This window comes from Setaria viridis, chromosome 2 (assembly GCF_005286985.2).
Source record: "Setaria viridis chromosome 2, Setaria_viridis_v4.0, whole genome shotgun sequence".
In the NCBI taxonomy this organism is placed as follows: Eukaryota; Viridiplantae; Streptophyta; class Magnoliopsida; order Poales; family Poaceae; genus Setaria; species Setaria viridis.
In genome coordinates, this window is record NC_048264.2 from 39,890,357 (window position 1) to 39,908,759 (window position 18,403).

The 18,403-nt window shown below is 42.6% G+C and overlaps 3 protein-coding genes across 5 annotated transcripts; 1 reads left to right on the forward strand and 2 right to left on the reverse strand.

The window, feature by feature from the left end:
* Positions 1–668: 668 nt before the first annotated feature.
* LOC117842236 (protein C2-DOMAIN ABA-RELATED 5) lies at positions 669–2,661 on the forward strand. The gene is made up of 3 exons (XM_034722612.2): positions 669–1,100; positions 1,946–2,041; positions 2,168–2,661. The coding sequence occupies exons 1-3, from the start codon at positions 984–986 to the stop codon at positions 2,453–2,455; spliced, it is 501 nt and encodes a 166-aa protein (XP_034578503.1). The 5' UTR covers positions 669–983; the 3' UTR covers positions 2,456–2,661.
* Positions 2,662–2,915: 254 nt separating this feature from the next.
* Positions 2,916–8,963, reverse strand: LOC117842234 (receptor-like protein 4). The gene is made up of 9 exons (XM_034722610.2): positions 8,376–8,963; positions 6,616–7,674; positions 6,230–6,377; positions 5,433–5,504; positions 4,484–4,555; positions 3,948–4,019; positions 3,774–3,851; positions 3,394–3,578; positions 2,916–3,304 (listed from the first exon to the last, which is right to left on the reverse strand). The coding sequence occupies exons 1-9, from the start codon at positions 8,479–8,481 to the stop codon at positions 3,177–3,179; spliced, it is 1,920 nt and encodes a 639-aa protein (XP_034578501.1). The 5' UTR covers positions 8,482–8,963; the 3' UTR covers positions 2,916–3,176.
* A 1,453-nt stretch (positions 8,964–10,416) lies between these two features.
* On the reverse strand, positions 10,417–16,933 carry LOC117842235 (transmembrane E3 ubiquitin-protein ligase FLY2). 3 transcript variants are annotated; one of them, XR_004637479.2, is made up of 15 exons: positions 16,450–16,933; positions 15,839–15,908; positions 14,653–14,780; positions 14,181–14,296; positions 13,980–14,040; positions 13,719–13,782; positions 13,567–13,644; positions 13,242–13,393; positions 13,093–13,152; positions 12,894–12,987; positions 12,146–12,313; positions 11,329–11,657; positions 11,009–11,125; positions 10,777–10,933; positions 10,417–10,696 (listed from the first exon to the last, which is right to left on the reverse strand). XR_004637479.2 is itself a non-coding variant. In XM_034722611.2 (15 exons), the coding sequence occupies exons 1-14, from the start codon at positions 16,621–16,623 to the stop codon at positions 10,832–10,834; spliced, it is 1,719 nt and encodes a 572-aa protein (XP_034578502.1). In that variant the 5' UTR covers positions 16,624–16,932; the 3' UTR covers positions 10,417–10,696; positions 10,800–10,831. The 3 variants fall into 3 exon arrangements, 1 of the variants encoding a protein (XP_034578502.1); XR_004637478.2 differs by having other exon boundaries at positions 13,242–13,399; positions 16,450–16,932; XM_034722611.2 differs by having other exon boundaries at positions 10,800–10,933; positions 13,242–13,399; positions 16,450–16,932.
* Between the last annotated feature and the right edge of the window lie 1,470 nt (positions 16,934–18,403).

The window sequence follows — 18,403 nt, forward strand, 5'->3', positions numbered from 1 at the left end:
ATAATTGCTTCTTCGGCAACTCCTCGCGCTATTCGTTACCTGGTCCTCTATGGCACCCGATTCACATCCACAACGATCACACCGTGCACACAAAAATGGTAATGCGATTGAGCAACAATCTATATTTCTGATTGTTTACTATCGCTAATACCACCATCTTTCTCTTTCTAACCCAGCATGTTTTCTTACTCTACGTCAGCATTGGTCCAATGGTCACAATAATGCCCTACCTGCAAGCCTCTATCCCGGTGGTGTTCCCGCCGCTACGTCGACCATCATCCTCTGAATCTGGTAGGACACGCTCGATCTTGCCGCTATGCCACCAATCCGTGAGATGATCGAAAATTCCCTTCCCTTGAGGCAACAAAATGAGATGAAATTGTCCATCTGAGTTTTTCCTTCAACTAAAAGTTTTTCAAATATGAATCTTGATTTGAAAACGGAGTGCTAATAAGCTTTCAACAAGATATTTTCCACCGTGACCATGAATGCTCGCGCAAGTCCAGTCTTATCTCCAATCAGTACGTGTCAATTCCCAAGAGGATCATTTTCGATCAGTTGCAACTCCATTGTTTTTCTTCTTCTTTTTTTCTGGCAACAGTGTGCAGCTGGCGGCTGGCGCCTCCTCCAGTCCAGATGCTACTCTCGTATACTGCCAGTGCCAGAGAAGATTTTGCAGAGGAAAACGGGTGGACCGGGTAGAAGCGGAACGCAGGTGGAGTAGAGACGGTTGGGGCGTCCCCCGCCCTTGTCGTCCAGCCTCTGCCTCTTCCCAAGGAGGAGGAGGAGGCTCCTCGCTCCCATTGACCAAACCGAGCCTGGCTGTGTCTCTCCGGGTTTAATTTTATCTCCGCTGTTGCCGCCGCGCCTGTCGTCGATCGTCCTCTCCTCTCCTGGCGGTCGGGCTTGTCTTGATCTCTTCTGCCTTTTGCTGGCTGGGTGCTGGGTTGCCGAGGTCGGAGACAAGAGCGAGGGAGAGGGAGATGGAGTGCCTGCTGGGGCTGCTCAAAGTGAAGGTGGTGCGAGGGGTGAACCTGGCCATCTGCGACCCCCTCACCCACAGCAGCGACCCCTACGTCGTCCTCCGCCTCGGCCAGCAGGTAATAAGCCGACGCTCTGCTCCCATTCCCGCCGTCTCCCTCTCGCTCTTGCTATGGCGTACACCAAGCCACCAAGGCATAAGAGAAATGTTTACTATCCTCTTCTACAAAATATTAAAGATTTTAGTTTTTATCATGAATCAAACTTCTCTAACTTTAATCAAAATTATGAAAAAATACACTAACATTAATAGTGTCAAAGTAGTTTTATTAAATCCATCATAAAATATGCCTTGACAGTGCATTTTTGTTTGCGAAACTTGACAGCACATTTATTGATATTATAGATGTTAATAAATTTTATAGATATGATCAAAGTTAGAGATATTTGATTTAAAACAAAAACTCAAACCTCTTATATTTTATTCTAGAAAGGAGGAACTAACAAAGACTACTGATTGAGATTGAGAGGCCCGTCAGTATTGGTTTTGACTTTGAACTTTTCTTGTGACAACACTAAATTACCGACTCCGTTAATTATCAGGAATCATTGCTCAATATTATCGTTGTCGGGCTTTGTTTTTTTGTGAATTGGCAATGCGGGTGTCTCCTTAAATAACGTGCCATCTGAATTGCCAATTCCACCTCGTGGCATTTGACCACAAAAGAAGGGAGCAAGCAAAAGCTTGTTTAGAATCAAAGTTTTGGGAGTTAATCGGGGAGGAAGTCTTTCACGAGATGGGAAGCGAAGGGAGTGATGCCAAGCTAATATAAGGCTCATGCTTCACATTTTAAAGTTTCTGTGTGTATTTCTCTATTTTTAAGGACCTCTTGCATTGCCACCTTTTGCATCGTAGTCCTCCTTTAACATGTTATGTCGGCATTAATTTTCATATGTTGGGCAGAAAGTGAAGTCAAGTATAAAGTATCACACAATCAACCCAGAATGGAACGAGGAGCTCACCCTATCCATCACAAACATGATGCACCCGGTCAAGATTGTAAGTTCATCACCATGATCTCCATGAACACAATGCATGAAACTTCAACAGTCTCAAGGATCGTTTCAGTACCCCTGACCCTGAAAGTGAACTCTTCTTCTCCTGGCGCTTCGGTTGACATCACAGGAGCTCTTCGACCATGACACGTTCACCAAGGACGACAGCATGGGCGACGCCGAGTTCTGCATCCTGGACTTCGTGGAGATCGCCAAGCGGGACCTGAGCGACGTCCCCGACGGCACGGTGATGAAGACGATCCACCCGGAGAAGGCCAATTGCTTCGCCACCGAGAGCCACATCACGTGGAAGGACGGCAAGATCTCCCAGGACATCGTGCTCAAACTCAGGAACACCGAGACCGGCGAGCTCGTCCTGCACCTGCACTGGGTCAACATCCCCGGCGTCGCGCGGTGAACCCTCGGCGGGACGGCGACGACGGCTGCCCAGCTGGTTTTACATGAAGTAAAAGTAATGTAAATGTTGCTCTGTCTATGAGGTATCCAAAATAAGCAAACATCCTGACTCCTGCCTGAAGAGGTCATGGGTGTCTAATTTGTAAGGTATTCGGAAGGCTTATGCTACTGGGAGCAATGCTCTGTTTTCAGTTTGGTTCTGCATAATTTTCTGCCTTTTCTTGATCCACAGAGATATATGTTATGAAGGCATTTCAATTTCATACTGCAGTGATGTGTCTTATTGATCATTTATATTGACATAATTGATCATAATGACAATAACTTCCATTTATCAGTAGGTACCATGTACAACAACAAATAATTGCGTCAACAAAAACTGAAAAATCAGGTTTAGCCCACCGCAGGGCCCCTGCTCCTGATAAAAGCAGTTTTTGCAGAACTTCAGAGAAATCAATCGGTACAAAACTGACAGTAAGAATGATTGAACAATAAGGATAATTCAACGGCTGCAGTCGTAACATCAAATAGGATGAACTGGGTAATTTCTCTCATCTGATACCTCTCCTGGACTAAGTTTAGGAGCGCAAAAGGATACTAGTATATACACCATCCATGACCTAGCTAGTATGTACAATTTTGTCTTTCAAATCAGCAAGGGAGCGTAAGGAAGAACAAAAGAATGGAGCGAAACCAGGTCACCGTTGCTATCAGTCACCTAGCTAGGAAAGCAAATGTGGCGAGCTTTCATTGTTGCTGCTTCGAGAGCTTTCAGACGGTCGCTGATGCTTCGCCATTTGCACATCCCGGGTGAACTGGGTCCTTGATTTTGCATAAGGAGCTTCCCTTGCTGCAATGAAGTTCAATAAAGTTGGTTTGTTACAGCCTGAAACTTTGTAGATCATGCTTTCAGGTCAGATCGCTGTTCGCATTTCTTACCTGCAGCTAACTTTTGGGCGCGGAGAATGTTCTGCCGTCTTTTCCACCAACACGCTGCAAACACAACTAGAAAAAGAATAGCTAAAAGCACCCCGAAAGCCATGCTGATTTTAGCAGCCACGGATAGATGAGGGCCACATTCACGTAACCCAGGAATTCCACATAGTCCAGCATTATCGGTGAAGCTGCAATTTTATCACAGAACTATCAAGTTAACTTGCCATTCAAGTTGGTATTTAAGTAAATGATAACTCAGGCATGTGTATAGATTGGTACGAATGATGTTATGCATGAGGAAAATTTGGCAGCTTGTACACAATTATGTACAGTGAAACGTGGAAGGGGGTAGGTATTTAAAAAAAAAATGAATGACTTCTTACTTGAATCTAGCTCTGTGCAGAGGCCTTCCTCCTAAACTGGCTGGGACTCTTCCTGACAGACGATTGCCATTCAGATTCCTGCATACGAGCAATTCTTTTAGTTTTAGAGGAAGGAAATCACAAATTTGAAATGCCAATTCAGAACAGAGTAATATGCATAACTAATGCACTCACAGGATCTGTAGCGATGTCAGCTGGCCAAGGCTCTCTGGAATAGATCCATTAAGCTCATTGTATGACAGATCCCTGCGAAGATAGTTGCAAAAGTCAGCTTCATACGAAACTAATTATTTGATCCAAGTGTCACATAAGAAAAGAGTAGCTCCAAGCCTGCTGGCAGCTAATAAGCAGCCTGAAAAGTCCCAATAATCATGACATACAGGGGGCGCTGACAATTTTAATCTGAATCATCCGATGATGCCAGATCTATTCACTGCAATCATCTTTTCTGATGTTCTGTATCCTACCGTTACATAACATGCAAATATTTCAGCCAATAAATAAAATTTCCCTCCAACCACCTACCCAAAAGCAATTGGCATCATCTTTCAAACAGCTGGCAACCTAATGAACACTATGAAATATCATTTACAAAAAAAAAAAAACATACTCTTCATTTCACTAGAACAGCATATTATGACTTAGGCTGTCCTTGAAAGAACATAAATATCACATAGACACTGAACTACACAGCACTAAAGTGCACTTACAGTACTTGCAGTGCAGAGATGGTACCCACAGAGGTTGGAATGTTCCCCTTTATGCTATTGCCGCTCAAGTTTCTGTTGACCAAGATAGGCATTACTTCTGTCAGAGTAAATAGAAATGCTAGTACATTCTTATGAAAGTAAGGAACATGGTAACTCCATCTAGATTTGGTCGAAATGCTAGGCATCATATGATTTGAGTCCTTGCCACCATGGACAATAATCCAACCGTTTTTCATATTTTGAAAATTTAGCCTTTGAGTGATGGAAAGAGTTTGCAGTTTTTAATTATCAGAATATGAAACAAGAATAAGTCATATATAGTCAAAATTATTGTAAGTATGTTAACAGATCAACAAAATTAGTTGATTTCCATGCATGTGCATAGAAACATAATCAGTCACTCGGATTTTCTGTAAAGCCTTTCAAATCAACTTTCAGATGCCGTAGAGCAAATACAAAATGACATTACGTTACTTATTGATGCTTCAACACAATTCCTGTGGTCCTCTATGTGGCATGGTTTATACGCATATTAATAAAACAACTGAAGCTAATATTGCGAAAATGTTACAGGTTTCGAAAGTAAATTTTCTAAATGTGTCATAAACGGTAGACCTTCATCCACCCAGTTGAGACAAAATCTAGAGTAGTTCAGAAAAGGTGAACCATTAAAACCGCCACCATTGCTGCACCCCCCAAAAATGACCAACACATCTCAAGAATGGGACAACAACAGAGACACGAAGTGAGACATGAATATTTTTTTTTCTAAAGCTAAACCCATGACCTTTGACTCCAAAGCCATAGTGTTTCATCGACCAATCAATTTACCAAAAAAGTATATTGATGGAAGGCAGACAGTATACTCAAAAGATAATGAAAATTATTGCTTAAAAAAATGCTTTGAAGTGGTCATCTCTTCATGTCGGTGTTGTACACAAAAACTCACATGCTTTGCAGATGTTGCAGCTTAGATATGTCACCAGGTATAACCCCTCTCAAACCTTGGTTGTCAAGACCCCTGCATATTCAAGAGCAGTGTTAAATACTTGCAGCAAAAAGTATACCAATTGTCGTGGATGGAAAATGCATATAGAAAATAAAAAATGTTCTGGTTTAGCCCCTAAAGTCTGACCATTCAACAAGAACTAAGAAAAACCCTTGAACATGTGAATGATTAAATAAGCTTATAAAAGAACATAAATTGTTCAGATCAACTATACACTGGTAGATTCTAGCCAATCCTACGGGAAGTCACATGATCTAGAGAATACAACAAAGGTGCAAATTTTTGTAATGCGTCGAGTCAATAAAATTCTTACTTCAAGTTGTATTCAAAATACCTTAGGACACAATATATAGGGTATGTCAGTTGGTGTCAACTCAAGGGAAAATAGGGTAGTCAGTTAAGGACCAGTATGCCTCAAAGTTTGTCATCTATTCTTGGTTCTGACCTTTTTCTGTTCGTTGTGCTTAGCAATTAGGTTCTGTGATCAGTTTAATCTTGCACATACGTTTATACTAATTCGAAGTTACTAGAATGCATCTACCAAATTTAACTTTTCAGCTTCAAATAAATAAGCAGATAGTATTTGTATAACAGCATTATCATTAAAGTAGTGAAACATAAAAGGTTTTCTCAGTTTCAGATGATCAGAAAACAGAATCTGTTGCAAGATTTCTAACAAGCTAATCATAAAAATATCAATCCTAGTGACATGGACCAGCATGATTTAGAGAACGTACAATCCATCAATAACCCAATTCCCTTTGGTGTTGTCAAACTGACAATCAACTCCACTCCATGGATGCTGCTGAGGAACACAGGGGTCACCATTCCAGCCAAATCGAAGTGGAAGGCCAAGTGAACCCTTCAATGTCCGCAATGTACTCACTGTAGGTCATTGAAAACAAAAAGATTGATACGTGATAGTCATTTTAACAACAGGATATTTATTAGATTCAATAAAAGCTATGCATCACTAAACAATCTTTTAACCTTCTCCATTTTCAATGCTACATGATCTTCTGCAAGACTCCAAATAAAAGACTTGAAACAATTACTATTAAGTTTGTTAGTGCTAGAAACAATAGGAAAGTGAGTTAGGATTTGGAGGGCATTAAACAACCACCTTCTTGAGGCAAAGTCTTCTTTTCAGCTGCGATTATCTCAAACACCTCAATGGCATTAATAATGGCACGGGTTCCTTTCACAGGTTGCAAGATGATCTTAAGTGTTGTCCCACTGACAGCTACGGTTTTATTCAGAACAAGTGCAGTAAAACGCTCTCCTGTAATGCGGACTATATCAACATCCTTAAATGCAGTGTCTCCATTGATGAGTATATCAAATACTCTTTGCTCTTCTGCAGTTACCCCATTATCAATCTCTGCAAAGTGAAGCCATACTGAATAGTTCTTGTTTGGAGTAACATCCATTTCGAAAGACAAGCTCGGTTGCCTATCAGTGCCCACAATAGCTGATTGGTATAAGCTCCGAGGGTAAAAATTCGGAGCTATCAATGTCTCTGCTATAACATTCTCAGTTGATATAGACTGATCATCGGAACTGGATGATAAAGTTTGTAATCCTAACCAGAATCTGTCCCCACCCCAATGGATACCATGCAGATCTTCATCAAAAGCAGACTTTCCAGAGCCACATCTCAACCTTTTCGCTGTTCTAAGTACTGTCCCCTTTCCCCATGAAGGGCCAAAGTTATAGCCATTGTCATCAATTTGGAGAACTTCAATAGAAAGAATCGATGGATCACCATGACCTGTGCTATGGAAGCAAACTGATAAGCTAGAATCCTGAACAAAAACCAAAGCTTCTGCAAATGTCTTCTCATCATCGCTGCTCCAGCCCAAAAGCAAAGAACTGAATAGGGTGCCCTCAACAGAAACATCGAAAATTGGCTCGCTATCAAGATTAGGATTATCCAGCAAGGCAAAGAAAAGCCTGACTTGATAGTGCCCGTTGGGAACGTTGTTGATGTTATAGCAATTCTCAGGGCCATCAGATAGTGGGAAATAACGAAGTGTTTTCAGCGGAGGAATGATATAGCTCGGGCGAGTGGCATTTGCAAACCTGCCTCCAGTATAACCGAAGTCTCTGTACCACAATGTGTCTGTAGGTGACGTACGGACATCATCAAAACTTCCACAGCTTATTCGGATGGTGAATGGTTCTGAAAATAAACATTCATTTACAACCATAAGACATAGAAACCATGTGAGTTAGACAGAGCAAACTGTTCCTTTGAATTAGGTATGCCTAAAAAACTGGAAGGAAGGTTTGCATGTTGGTTTTTCTTCACCCCTACTTGGTTTCACATGCCCCCTTCCTATTTAGTCCTAGCTTGAGTAAGCTTTACCTTGAATATGGCAAAATTAGCAAGAAAGGGCAAAAAAAAAAGGTACTACTTACAAGTAGCAAAGAAAGTTGAGTGAGCACAAATTTTTCTCAACATGGGTAAGCCTCGGTTCCTCATCTCGTCAACGGCCCCAAATGCAAGAAGCGGGGGTGATGCTCAGCACAGAAATGGACCTAGAGCTAAACATAGATGGATATTCTAGGAAAGTTTCAGGGCAGGAACCAAACGGCAGGTTTGGTCTGGGCTGCAACACCAAGGACCGAAACACCAAGAATTGGGGGAACCTTTCTCTTTCGTGCGAGGAATCGGAGGAACCTAGCACTACTGGATTTTGATATAAGAAGGAAAACGCAAAATAAAGACAAAAATTGACTGGAAAGTCATAGATTTCACTACGGATGCAATACCATCAGCACAAATGCAAGAAGTTGGCAGCCACTATGCCGCATTTAGCAAGATTTCAGCAGGGGAACCAAATCTCAAGCTAGCAGCGAGCGAGGAGCAAGAAAGCTCACCTTTGCTAAGGTCAGCCGCAAGAACGCCAAGAAAAGCCGGCAACGCGGAGACCGCCAGCAGCCACAGCCGCAGCTGAAGCAGCACGGCAGGAGATCTCTGCCGCATTGCGCCTCCGTCCCCCTTCTCTCCCTCAGTCTTTCACTCACTCTCGGAAGTACGAGCCTTTTGCCTTCGGAGCGGATAGGATTTTTCTCTCCTTCAGAGCACGCTAACTCGCACGAATTTACGGAAGAACTTCGGTCCCCGTACAAATCCGAGAGAAACTCCGGTGCTTGTTTTCAACCGCTCCTTGTTCCTTTTTTCTCTCCACCAGAAAAAGCCTCGAAATGAGCTGTATGGATTTGAGAGCAGGAATGAGTCGAGCAACGGCGATTAGACGGAGCTAAGCATGGTTGCTTTTATGACAGTAGTAATGGCGACAGAGGCGTTGATGCGGTCACTGGATTTCTTTTTTCTTTTATTTAGTTTGGGCGCCACCAACCCGAGGAGGCGAGGATTTGAAAAGAATTTGACGGATCCGCCTGGTCGTGAGAATGAATGTCTAGCCTTGATCTGATTTATAATGAAAAATGGGCAAAGATGCCACGAGATGACGGAAGTGCGAGGACGTGGCTCAGGGTTCAAGCTAAACTCGGAATGACGGAAGTGCGAGGAGGTTGATTGGATTGGCAGGCCAACTTTGCAGAAGTTTTGCGTTCCGAATAGTAAAAGAACTCCTTTTGCGTTCTTTACTGAAATGGCCGAATCTAGCCGGACGCCGAAGCTGGTTTCGGTGGGTCACGTGCGAACAGGCGAGGGGGAGAGGGGGACAGCCGGGCAAGGAGCTGAGGTGATGGATCGGCAGCGGGAGCGCGGCTCGGCTCACGTCACATGCGAGACTGCGAGCGCGACGCGATCCCAGCGGCGCGCACCCGGACTAGAACGAACGCTGCGGGTGGAGCTGAGCAGACTCGGCTGAGCCGGTGAGCTGAGGTCTGAGGAATAGGTGTGAGCTCGGACTCGGAGGGTAAGCCGCGTCGCCACGCTCCCGCAGCTAAGGACCACCACCGACCGGCGTCGCTCGCGGTCGCGGGTGGTTGGCTGTGCCGGGCCGCCAATGGCGCCGGCATGTGCGCGGCGCGGCCCCAACAGCCGGCCGTTGCGGCGAGTTATGCGCGCCTGGATCGGACGCCAGGTCGTGCAGTATCGTGCGCCTCACGACTCCATGAAGGTTGAAGGACAGGCGCATCCAAAATGGTGGGGTGGCGCCAGTTGACTTGGGACTTCAGGGGAACGCTAAATCTCGTCTCGTCATCTCGTGTGCCCTCTCCACTTTGCGCCATGGGGATCAAATGGCCACCTACACCTACACGAGTACACGACTACACATTAGAACAAGGGCAACGTGATATGTGAAGACTGAAGAAACCTCACCAATGTCTTAGGATCAGGACGATCACATGGCCACATGTAAAGATTACTTCCTTTATTCCAAATTGTAGATCATTTTAGCATATCTAGATTCATAGTTTTTTTTCATCTAGCGTATATATACACTATGTCTAGATACATAGTGAAAACATTAAATATAGAAATGTCAAAATGATCTACAATTTGAAACGGAAAGTACATTAGAACGAGGGCAACGTGACATGTGAATGCACTTCACCAGTGTCTTAGGCATGCAAGGAAACAATAAGACGCGGGAAGACCAGCAAAAGGGTAAAATTAAATAACGAGATGCACCAGTGCCTCCTGCTGGCAGTGTTCGCCTACGCATCCATTTAGCGCGTTTACACACCGTGTAAACGCTACACAGTGCTCAAGGTTTACAGGATCATATCCGAAACACTCAAACACTCTTCTCCTCATTCAACTCCACTGCCAAATGAAGCTGAGGTAAAACAGAATTACCAACTACTGAACGGCCCTGCACTCTAGCGTATCTCAAACCTGAAACGTCAGGATCGGACGCACAAGATCCACTGGGGTCAGAAGACTCCCAAGACAGAAACAGGCCTCGCTCATAACGCGGAATGCATCCGCCACATCCAGCGGCAGTGAAGAAAGCATCACATCTGGAACTCTTTCACAGTGTTAACACCCTTTGTACAACGCTCAGACCAAAACCGGGGGACCAAAATACTTGTAGCAGGCAAAGGCATTAGGCATGCAACAGTGAAAACCGCATCCGCGGCAAAGGACAATTTCTCCATGGGACGCTTGATACAATAGTTTGTACAACACAAGACCACTTGAAATCAATAACATAAGACTTCTCTACAGTTATGTCGATAGCTTTCGCAGTTGCAGCCTCGCCTTATTGTACCTCAGTCTCCACCTATAAACATAAACATACTTGATAAATTGAGGACATGGAAACTAGATTTTCTGGGAAAATGGTACAGTATGTCATAATACCTTGTATAAGCTGAGCTACCTACTTCTTGTTAACTATATGGTACAAAGCCATCATCTAAGCTGGCGGTAGGGAGCGCCTGCAAGTTGGACACTCCATCTTAATGTCCATCCATCGTTGTAAACAGCCTGAGTGGAATATATGCTCACAAGGTGCCACCTACAGGAGGAAGGACAGTGAGTGCCCAGCAGTAACTTTCCACGAAGTCAAATGCCAAAAACGTATCACAATTACCATGTATTCACTTGTTCTCTGGGTAAGATCGATTGTAGTCATGCAAATAACACAATCGATGGGCTGATTCGTGCTATCCTCGACCTTCCTGTGGTAGCAGTATTTCTCAGGCAGGATCTGAAAAATAGCAAAAAGTTGATACAGCAGATAAATATTACTAAAAACTGATACTCATAAAACACGATGTGAGTTATCATACAAGGAACAACTCAACAGTGAGACACAAAAAAGAGCGGCAACAAAAACATCTTCTGAAGGAATTAGCTACAGAATGGCAAGAATAGACTGTATGTGTCATGGTAATATGGCATATTTATTACCTGGCGAGGAATAAAGCAGCGAGAACCAAGATAGTGCTGAAGCAAAAGCACTGCTGCTTGGATACCCATGAATACCGTAACAACTATGCACCATTTCTTGTCGGGCTCAATGCGCATGAAGTTACTGGGGCAACCAAATATATACAGTGGAATAGCAAGGCGAGTAACTGTCATGCCTAAAATATACTGTGGATGCAGAGGTTTTCTTGTATCCCTGATTATATTTGTGACAATTTGAGGTACCCAAAAGGAGTACATCAGGAGAAGAAGTGGGCGTAAGAAATTGTGCAACTCATACATTAGAAGGATTCCTCCCAAAAGAATGCCATCTGCAGAACACAAAGCAAATTAAAGAACATCTTAAAGTTGGTAAAAATGGATAAATATTGTTGAAAATGCAAAGTAGGTTGGCATACACTGAATAACAACATAATACTATAGAATATATGTTGTTTCAAATTAACAAAGGAAATGATCACTCTAATGGCTCTGACAGAATATCCAAGGCTTTCATTGATAGCAAGCATCAGGTACTTTGCCTGACTTAAACATGGGTAGCATCTCACTTGCCATTTACATGCAGCAGGTAAATGGGACAAGAGCCACCTAACAGCGGAAGGGTCAGTATTTGTCCAAGTATTTTTATGTTATACTTCTCGAACCCCACATTGATTGCACATAGAAGTTCTAATAGCAACAAATATGTAGAAAGGAGCATGCAACTGCATTGTATGCAAACTATGTTGATTGGGAATCTATTGACCTACTGGCATTATTCTTAGTGTGAAGAAATCCGATGAGTGTAGCAAGTACTTACAAAAGCGGCTGTAAAGAACAGACAGCTCTCGCCTCATTATCTCCCAACCTTCTCCACTGTTTAAAGGCCTACTTGCTTTCCATATGGCGAGAAGGTACCTCATTTCAAAAATAGAAAATACTACAAATTTGAAGAATGCAGCCGTTGCAAAGGCATTAAAGAGCGACTCTGTAGAAAAGTTAAACATGTAAGAAGAATGCAAGCTAAATAAAATTAAAAATTTCACAGAACTGACATTGACAGAAATTAGAAAATAAAATGGTGTCATAAGATTTTATTATAATCTCATGCAGAAACTGCAATAAATGTTAAGCAGACCAATACTTAATAATATGATTAATTGCAACGGAACTGATTTTTTTTATCTTACAAACATTATTATCACATAGCCACTGCATGTTAGATATGAGTTTTAGCAAGCTTATTATTGGATTAACTTTCCACAATCTCAACTGGGCATGTAGAATTAAGCCATTAACCATAATATACACAGCATTTGTCTTTTGCTCAGATTTCTTTTAAATTGAAAGATTCCATAGATTGAGCATAAATGACCAAGAGGGGACAGGGGACTAAAATATTACAGAAAATATAACCAAATACAGTCCATGAATCCTTTTGAACAACAATAATTGAAATCCTACAAGGTCATATTTTAGTTTACAATCAAAAGAGACAGAAGCAGTAGAGGATATCAGAATGGAATAGCCAGGAAGCACAAACAAATTATTCAAGTCATAAGACTCACCAACCAATATCCCAGCAGTCAGGTGAAGTAGACACAGATATGCATCCATGATAGCTTGTTGGCCAATCATTAAAATAGAAACCTTAGCAGCTCCCTGTAGGCAATACATAAGCACCTCAAACAAATGCGCATGGAAGCCATGTAATGCACGCAGTTTTGTTTTTGCTAAATGCTTCTCAAAGGGAAAAAGAATACTTACTGATTGAGTGTTGCTATGCTCCATTTGTCGAATCAGAAGCAGAACTTGAAGGAAAGAGATCTAGCATACCCTAGTTAAGGAATTCACAGACTGGACAAACCAATAACAATAAAATCAAAAAGGAAAAAGAGAGATGCCACAGAGGATACAAAAGTGACCATCAGTGTGTAGTTGACTGCTTTGTTGTAATAAACTTCTACATTCAAAGAAGTTGCATTTAGTAAGATAGGTGAGAAGCACTCTCCATCATCGCCGACAGCTGGACTCTCAATCAAACCCTCCAACCGGTACTTCTCATGTTCTGCATCTAGTTAACCAAAAAGTTTTTACAAAAGCAGACACTATTTTAGCTGTAACTAAAAGTGAAGAAATTACCAACTGAAAGCTTAATATTGCCACATGTGAATTATGATGAAGCATAACAAGTTGACAGTGGAAGAATGAATTTAATAGTAACGTAAAGAAATTATGTACCATTTGGGTTAGATGACACACGAACCACCTTAGCAGCTATTTCTGTGTTACAGTGTTTCTCCATGTCATATGTCAGAGCTGATAAGAAATAGCACGCATCAAAAATTGCAGAGGAGTGGTTTATAGTATTGAGTGTACAGTTTGAATCTTACAATTCTTCCTTCGGTTCTTCTCTTCAGAAGATTCTTGGAAAACTTGAGAGGAGAAAATCTGCAGCTGTTACAAATCAACCAGATAAAAAGTATATTCCATAAGCATGTTCATTAATTGTAAGGGATCTTTTGGGCATATGGACAAATGCACATTAAGAAGTTTGTCAAATCTCAGGAAGCAAAATATAATTGTGCATGATACATGATGAAATAATTCCCATGTACTATCAACAACACAATAAGTCAGATTTAAGAGCGTACCAAATGGTATGGATTTGAAAAAAAGTAATCCTCTTCTTGAAGTGGCTCACCATCTGCTCCACTAAAAAAGAACAAATACAATTCCACTAGGTCATATGACAAAAGGAGTTTGTCCAGAATATTTACATTTAACAAGAAACTTTCCATGGAAGAATAAAATGCAAACAGACCTTCAGTTTGAGAGAGAAAAAGGTCAGCTACCTGTTTGCTACCATCCGGAGTTGTCTAAAAGGCCATATGTACACTCCTTCCAATCTGATTTGAGCCACTCCATGATCGTGGGCATTGTCAATGACATCATGGAATGTAATTGATCCCTGCCAAACCCATGGTAAGGAAAGTAATCAGACAGCATGCAGAAGAAAAGGATCAAGCTTGTAATTAACATCCATGATTATAGTTAACTAAAAGCTGGTCATTTAAAAGGGTCATTTTATTTACTCTAACCTAAACAGGAGCAACCTCCATACAAAGACCAGGCTTGCAATAGCATTCTTGGTGATAGTTAACTCAGGTTGGACATGAAACAGACACCTAATTTCTTTCATGTGGGCTAAAATAGAATGATAAAAAGAAGGTAGGTATAGCCAACGCACAGCAATCGCCAATCGGTTCATGTGTGACAGTGATTTTATTTTATCAAAGGTAATATAAAATAAGGAACTTGATCTACCTGGACATAATGCACTCCGCTTATCTTTGTTGGAGTGCTCAACAATTCCAGAACCGAATCACCTTTAGATTTCACAAATTCAAGAAACCTAGACGAACCATTTGTGGCACCAGCAAAGGCCCAGCTCCCTAAACCATAAAATGATGATGTCATTACACAAATTGAAGCAATACTGACAAGTAAACAGTATTAATCAGCATATAGCAAAGCAAGAGGGTAATTTCAAGGGGGGAACAGTTGCCCACATTTTATTAAGGTCGTTTGATTATTTCAAAACTATGGTAAACGAGATAGCACTTAATACAGGATCATATAATATATGTACCTGATTCAGAAAATTCATAAGACTACTTTTGCTGAGAGTGACAAGCATGCAGCCATAGCTTCATTTGGTTTTGAAATGGCTTCCCAAAATCAACCCTTTATATGTTTCAAATTTGAATTCCTTAAAAGCATCTATTTCTTAAGTCATTACATGATGATCATGGACAGAGTGGTAAAAGTTCCAGTGTGTAACTAGATTCCAAAATGTAGTACTGCACAGCACAGCAGCAAAAAATGGACCCTAAGAACAAGACAGCTCAAGCCTCTCGGCGGTATTATATGCAAACATGAGAAACCACATTAGGCACAGCGATGTCTATTAAACAGCAAAAGGAGAGAAAAATATATCAATAGAATAATAAGGAGATGACCAATTTCGAAAATATGTGGTATAATACTACTAAAATAACATTTAACACCACTTTAATTTAATGGAATACCCTAGATAAAACAAATAAGCTTTGGTTTATTCCTAAAATCTGTAATGTAAAAACATCACATGTCCTAATAAAGTTTGGAAGACTGCAATGTAATAAACTCGAGAAATTAAGGGACATAATCCTATGCCTTCTATACTATTTGTCTACCAGTCAATTATTTTGGTGACCCTCGTTGGGTTTCATCTCTATCCTACTTAGTTGGGATTAACAAGCAATGTTGCTGTTGTTGTTGTATTTGTGTACCAGCCAACATGGCATATCTAATTTCTGGAGACCTGAAGACATGTAACCATCCTAATTTATGCAGTGAAAATACAAGGTTATTCACATCGAGCAGTGACAAAACTTTAAGAGAAAGGGAAACACAGAAACACAAGCATTGCATAACCATCACAAAAAAGAATGCACAGAACAGAAGTTACCTTTATATGTTCCCGTAATATTCCATGAATAGGGGCCTATATCATTCTCATCCCTTTTGAAGAAGGCGTGCTACACAAACACACGTATCACAAGAAACACGCTGAGTCGCACACATACCAGTAATAACAGATGGTACTAGTATCATCAGGGCTATAATCAGCTAATGTCTCTTCCAAGATAAATAGGAGACAATCAATCAAAGCTAGCATTTAACTACTATTCATCATTCAAGAGAAGAAATGTCCCACACACTTGGGTACTCCCAACTCCCTGGACTCTTTGATTTTTACAGTCAATTGAGCACACAGCATATCCAGTTCAAATGCCTATAATTTAGGTTAGATGAACCTAAGATGATTCCCAGCCGATTCCTACTCGTAGCCATCTAAGTATCTAACCGAAGGCCAAGGGAATAGTCTCTAGTGTAAGTCTCACGAAATGGCACCATCCAGCACCAAATTAAGTCAAAGCAAACCATCTTCCTCATCTCGTGCGCATCCGATTGCTCAACCCTAAGCTCCCAATTCATCAAACCCCCGCCCCTCGTACAAAAAAATGAGGGAAACGACTACCAACAGTATCAATCCAAGTACGGCAGCAGTAAACTCACCTCATCGCCCCACGAACCGGCGGAGGTGGCGGCTCCGGCGGACGCGACGCGCTCCCGGAGCGGCCGCAGCGCCGCGGCCAGCGGAGGGGCCAGGGCGATGCCGACCAGCACGAGACCCACCACAGCGGCCCTCATCACGGCGCCGCTGCCGGCCTCAGCGGCGGAGGGCCTCATCTACCTATCCCCCGATACACACCACGAGCGCGCGCGCAGACCCTCACGCCGACGCGTGGGCCACCATGCGGGCAGGCAACTGCTCTCCGGGCGGCGCGGAGGGGGGGTGTCTGGGGATCGCGCTAAACCTAGGAGGCTAGGACGGGGGCCGGCGGAGGAGCAGGCGGGGGAGGGGCAAGCGAGAGGGGAACGGGCGAGCCGGGGAAGGAGGGGGTGACGGCGGAGGGGAGGGAAGGGAAGGGAGGACGGCGACTTTGGTTTCGGCGGACGGACGCCAAGCGAACGCAACGCTTGCGCGTGGGGGATTTCCGCCTTCCGTGTGGTGCGGGGTGGTTGGTGCTGGGGGCGGCGGGGCTGGAGACGGGCTGGAGTGGGAGCAGCTCGGGGCCCGCCTGTCCGCGAGGGCGTGTAGCGCGAGGCCGCGTGAGGCTGTGGGCGACAGGCTCGTGCGCATTGTTTATGGCACCATGGACATTCGAATGTTCTCGCAGCGCGGAAATGATGATTAGGCGCGTACAGAGCGCGTTTGTTGGACTGTGAGTCACTGAGTCTTTGAAAATGATGAACTAAAGCCCGTTTGAAAAGTAGAGTTTGGAGAGATTTTGTAGGTTTATCAGGTCATTTCGAAGTTGAACCGTGTCTTTGCAAATTTTGGAGCTCCAAACAGACCGTAATTAAAAGTTCTTCTCTTGAAGTGGATGTGAAGTCTAGGCAAATTTGGGCGTGTTATGTTCCTGGCTGCAGTTCGCCACGCCTAAGCTTAGGTTCCGCTTCAGAAAGGAGGTCGCTAGTTGATTCTTTATTAACCTGCGGCCATTTTCAAGCATCAGCCAGTTCAGTTTTTGTGGCAGATTTATGCCGCCAAACATTAAGCGCAGCTACACTTGTCGTGTGGTAAGATGTGGTTAGCTACCGAGTAGGTCCTTTGTAGCAAACTTCTCTATCTAGAAGCAGGTGTGGGATCTAAGTCGAAGTGCCCTAGTTTTTGTGATTTCTCTTATATATTCGAATCGATGTTACTTTTATCTCTTATCAATTCCACCTTTCTTTTTTCCTTTTGTGTTCAACACATATAGGGCTCTCCGGCTTCGGCACCGTGGAGTACTGTAGCGCATCGTAGCGCGTGCGGAGCGCTTTGTTTAATGTTTAGATACTAATTAGAAATATTAAATATAAACCAATTGCATAAATAAAAGCTAATTCACGATACGAATCTATTAAGCCTAATTAGTCCATAATTTGACCATGTGATGCTACAGTAAATATGTGCTAATCATAGATTAATTAGGCTTAATAAATTAGCCACGGCTTATGCAATTAGTTTTATAATTAGTTCATGTTTAGTCCTTCTAATTGGTATCAAACATCCGATGTGACCTGACCTAAAAATTAGTTCATGGATCCAAACACCCTCTAAATTGGGTAAGCCACTTTTTTCGACTCCGCCGACTTCCCCTCTTTCCAGTTCATTTTTGCCTCATTTTGCGTTCCGACTTCACACTATAGTAGAAAATAGTGCAGCATAGTACCCGGCTACTGTAGCAAGAAGCCAAAGCCGAAACCAGTGCCAAAGGGGCCACAGTTTCCAACTTTACCGAATTGAAGTTAGAACTTACTTATTCCAAGTATTTCCCTAACACACTAATGATATGTGCGAAGAGGAAGCAGATATATTGGGAAAATTCTCTTCAAGTTGCATTGTTGAAGCATTCAAGCTGGGTATATATCTTAGAGCTCCAAAACAAAAGGAATTTCTTGTTTAAAAGACAAAAACTGAAAA

Excerpts from the sequence above, each read along its gene's own strand:
- LOC117842235 (XM_034722611.2), bottom strand. The coding sequence starts at position 16,623 with ATGAGGCCCTCCGCCGCTGAGGCCGGCAGCGGCGCCGTGATGAGGGCC. Across the intron at positions 14,041-14,180 it reads CTCCGGATGGTAGCAAACAG|TGGAGCAGATGGTGAGCCAC; the intron begins GTAGCTGACCTT and ends GTTCTTTTTTAG. Across the intron at positions 13,400-13,566 it reads TGTGTCATCTAACCCAAATG|ATGCAGAACATGAGAAGTAC; the intron begins GTACATAATTTC and ends TTGGTTAACTAG.
- LOC117842236 (XM_034722612.2), top strand. The coding sequence starts at position 984 with ATGGAGTGCCTGCTGGGGCTGCTCAAAGTGAAGGTGGTGCGAGGGGTG. Across the intron at positions 1,101-1,945 it reads TCCTCCGCCTCGGCCAGCAG|AAAGTGAAGTCAAGTATAAA; the intron begins GTAATAAGCCGA and ends TATGTTGGGCAG. Across the intron at positions 2,042-2,167 it reads TGATGCACCCGGTCAAGATT|GAGCTCTTCGACCATGACAC; the intron begins GTAAGTTCATCA and ends TTGACATCACAG.
- LOC117842234 (XM_034722610.2), bottom strand. The coding sequence starts at position 8,481 with ATGCGGCAGAGATCTCCTGCCGTGCTGCTTCAGCTGCGGCTGTGGCTG. Across the intron at positions 3,852-3,947 it reads CTGACATCGCTACAGATCCT|GAATCTGAATGGCAATCGTC; the intron begins GTGAGTGCATTA and ends GCTCGTATGCAG. Across the intron at positions 3,305-3,393 it reads CGCCCAAAAGTTAGCTGCAG|CAAGGGAAGCTCCTTATGCA; the intron begins GTAAGAAATGCG and ends ACTTCATTGCAG.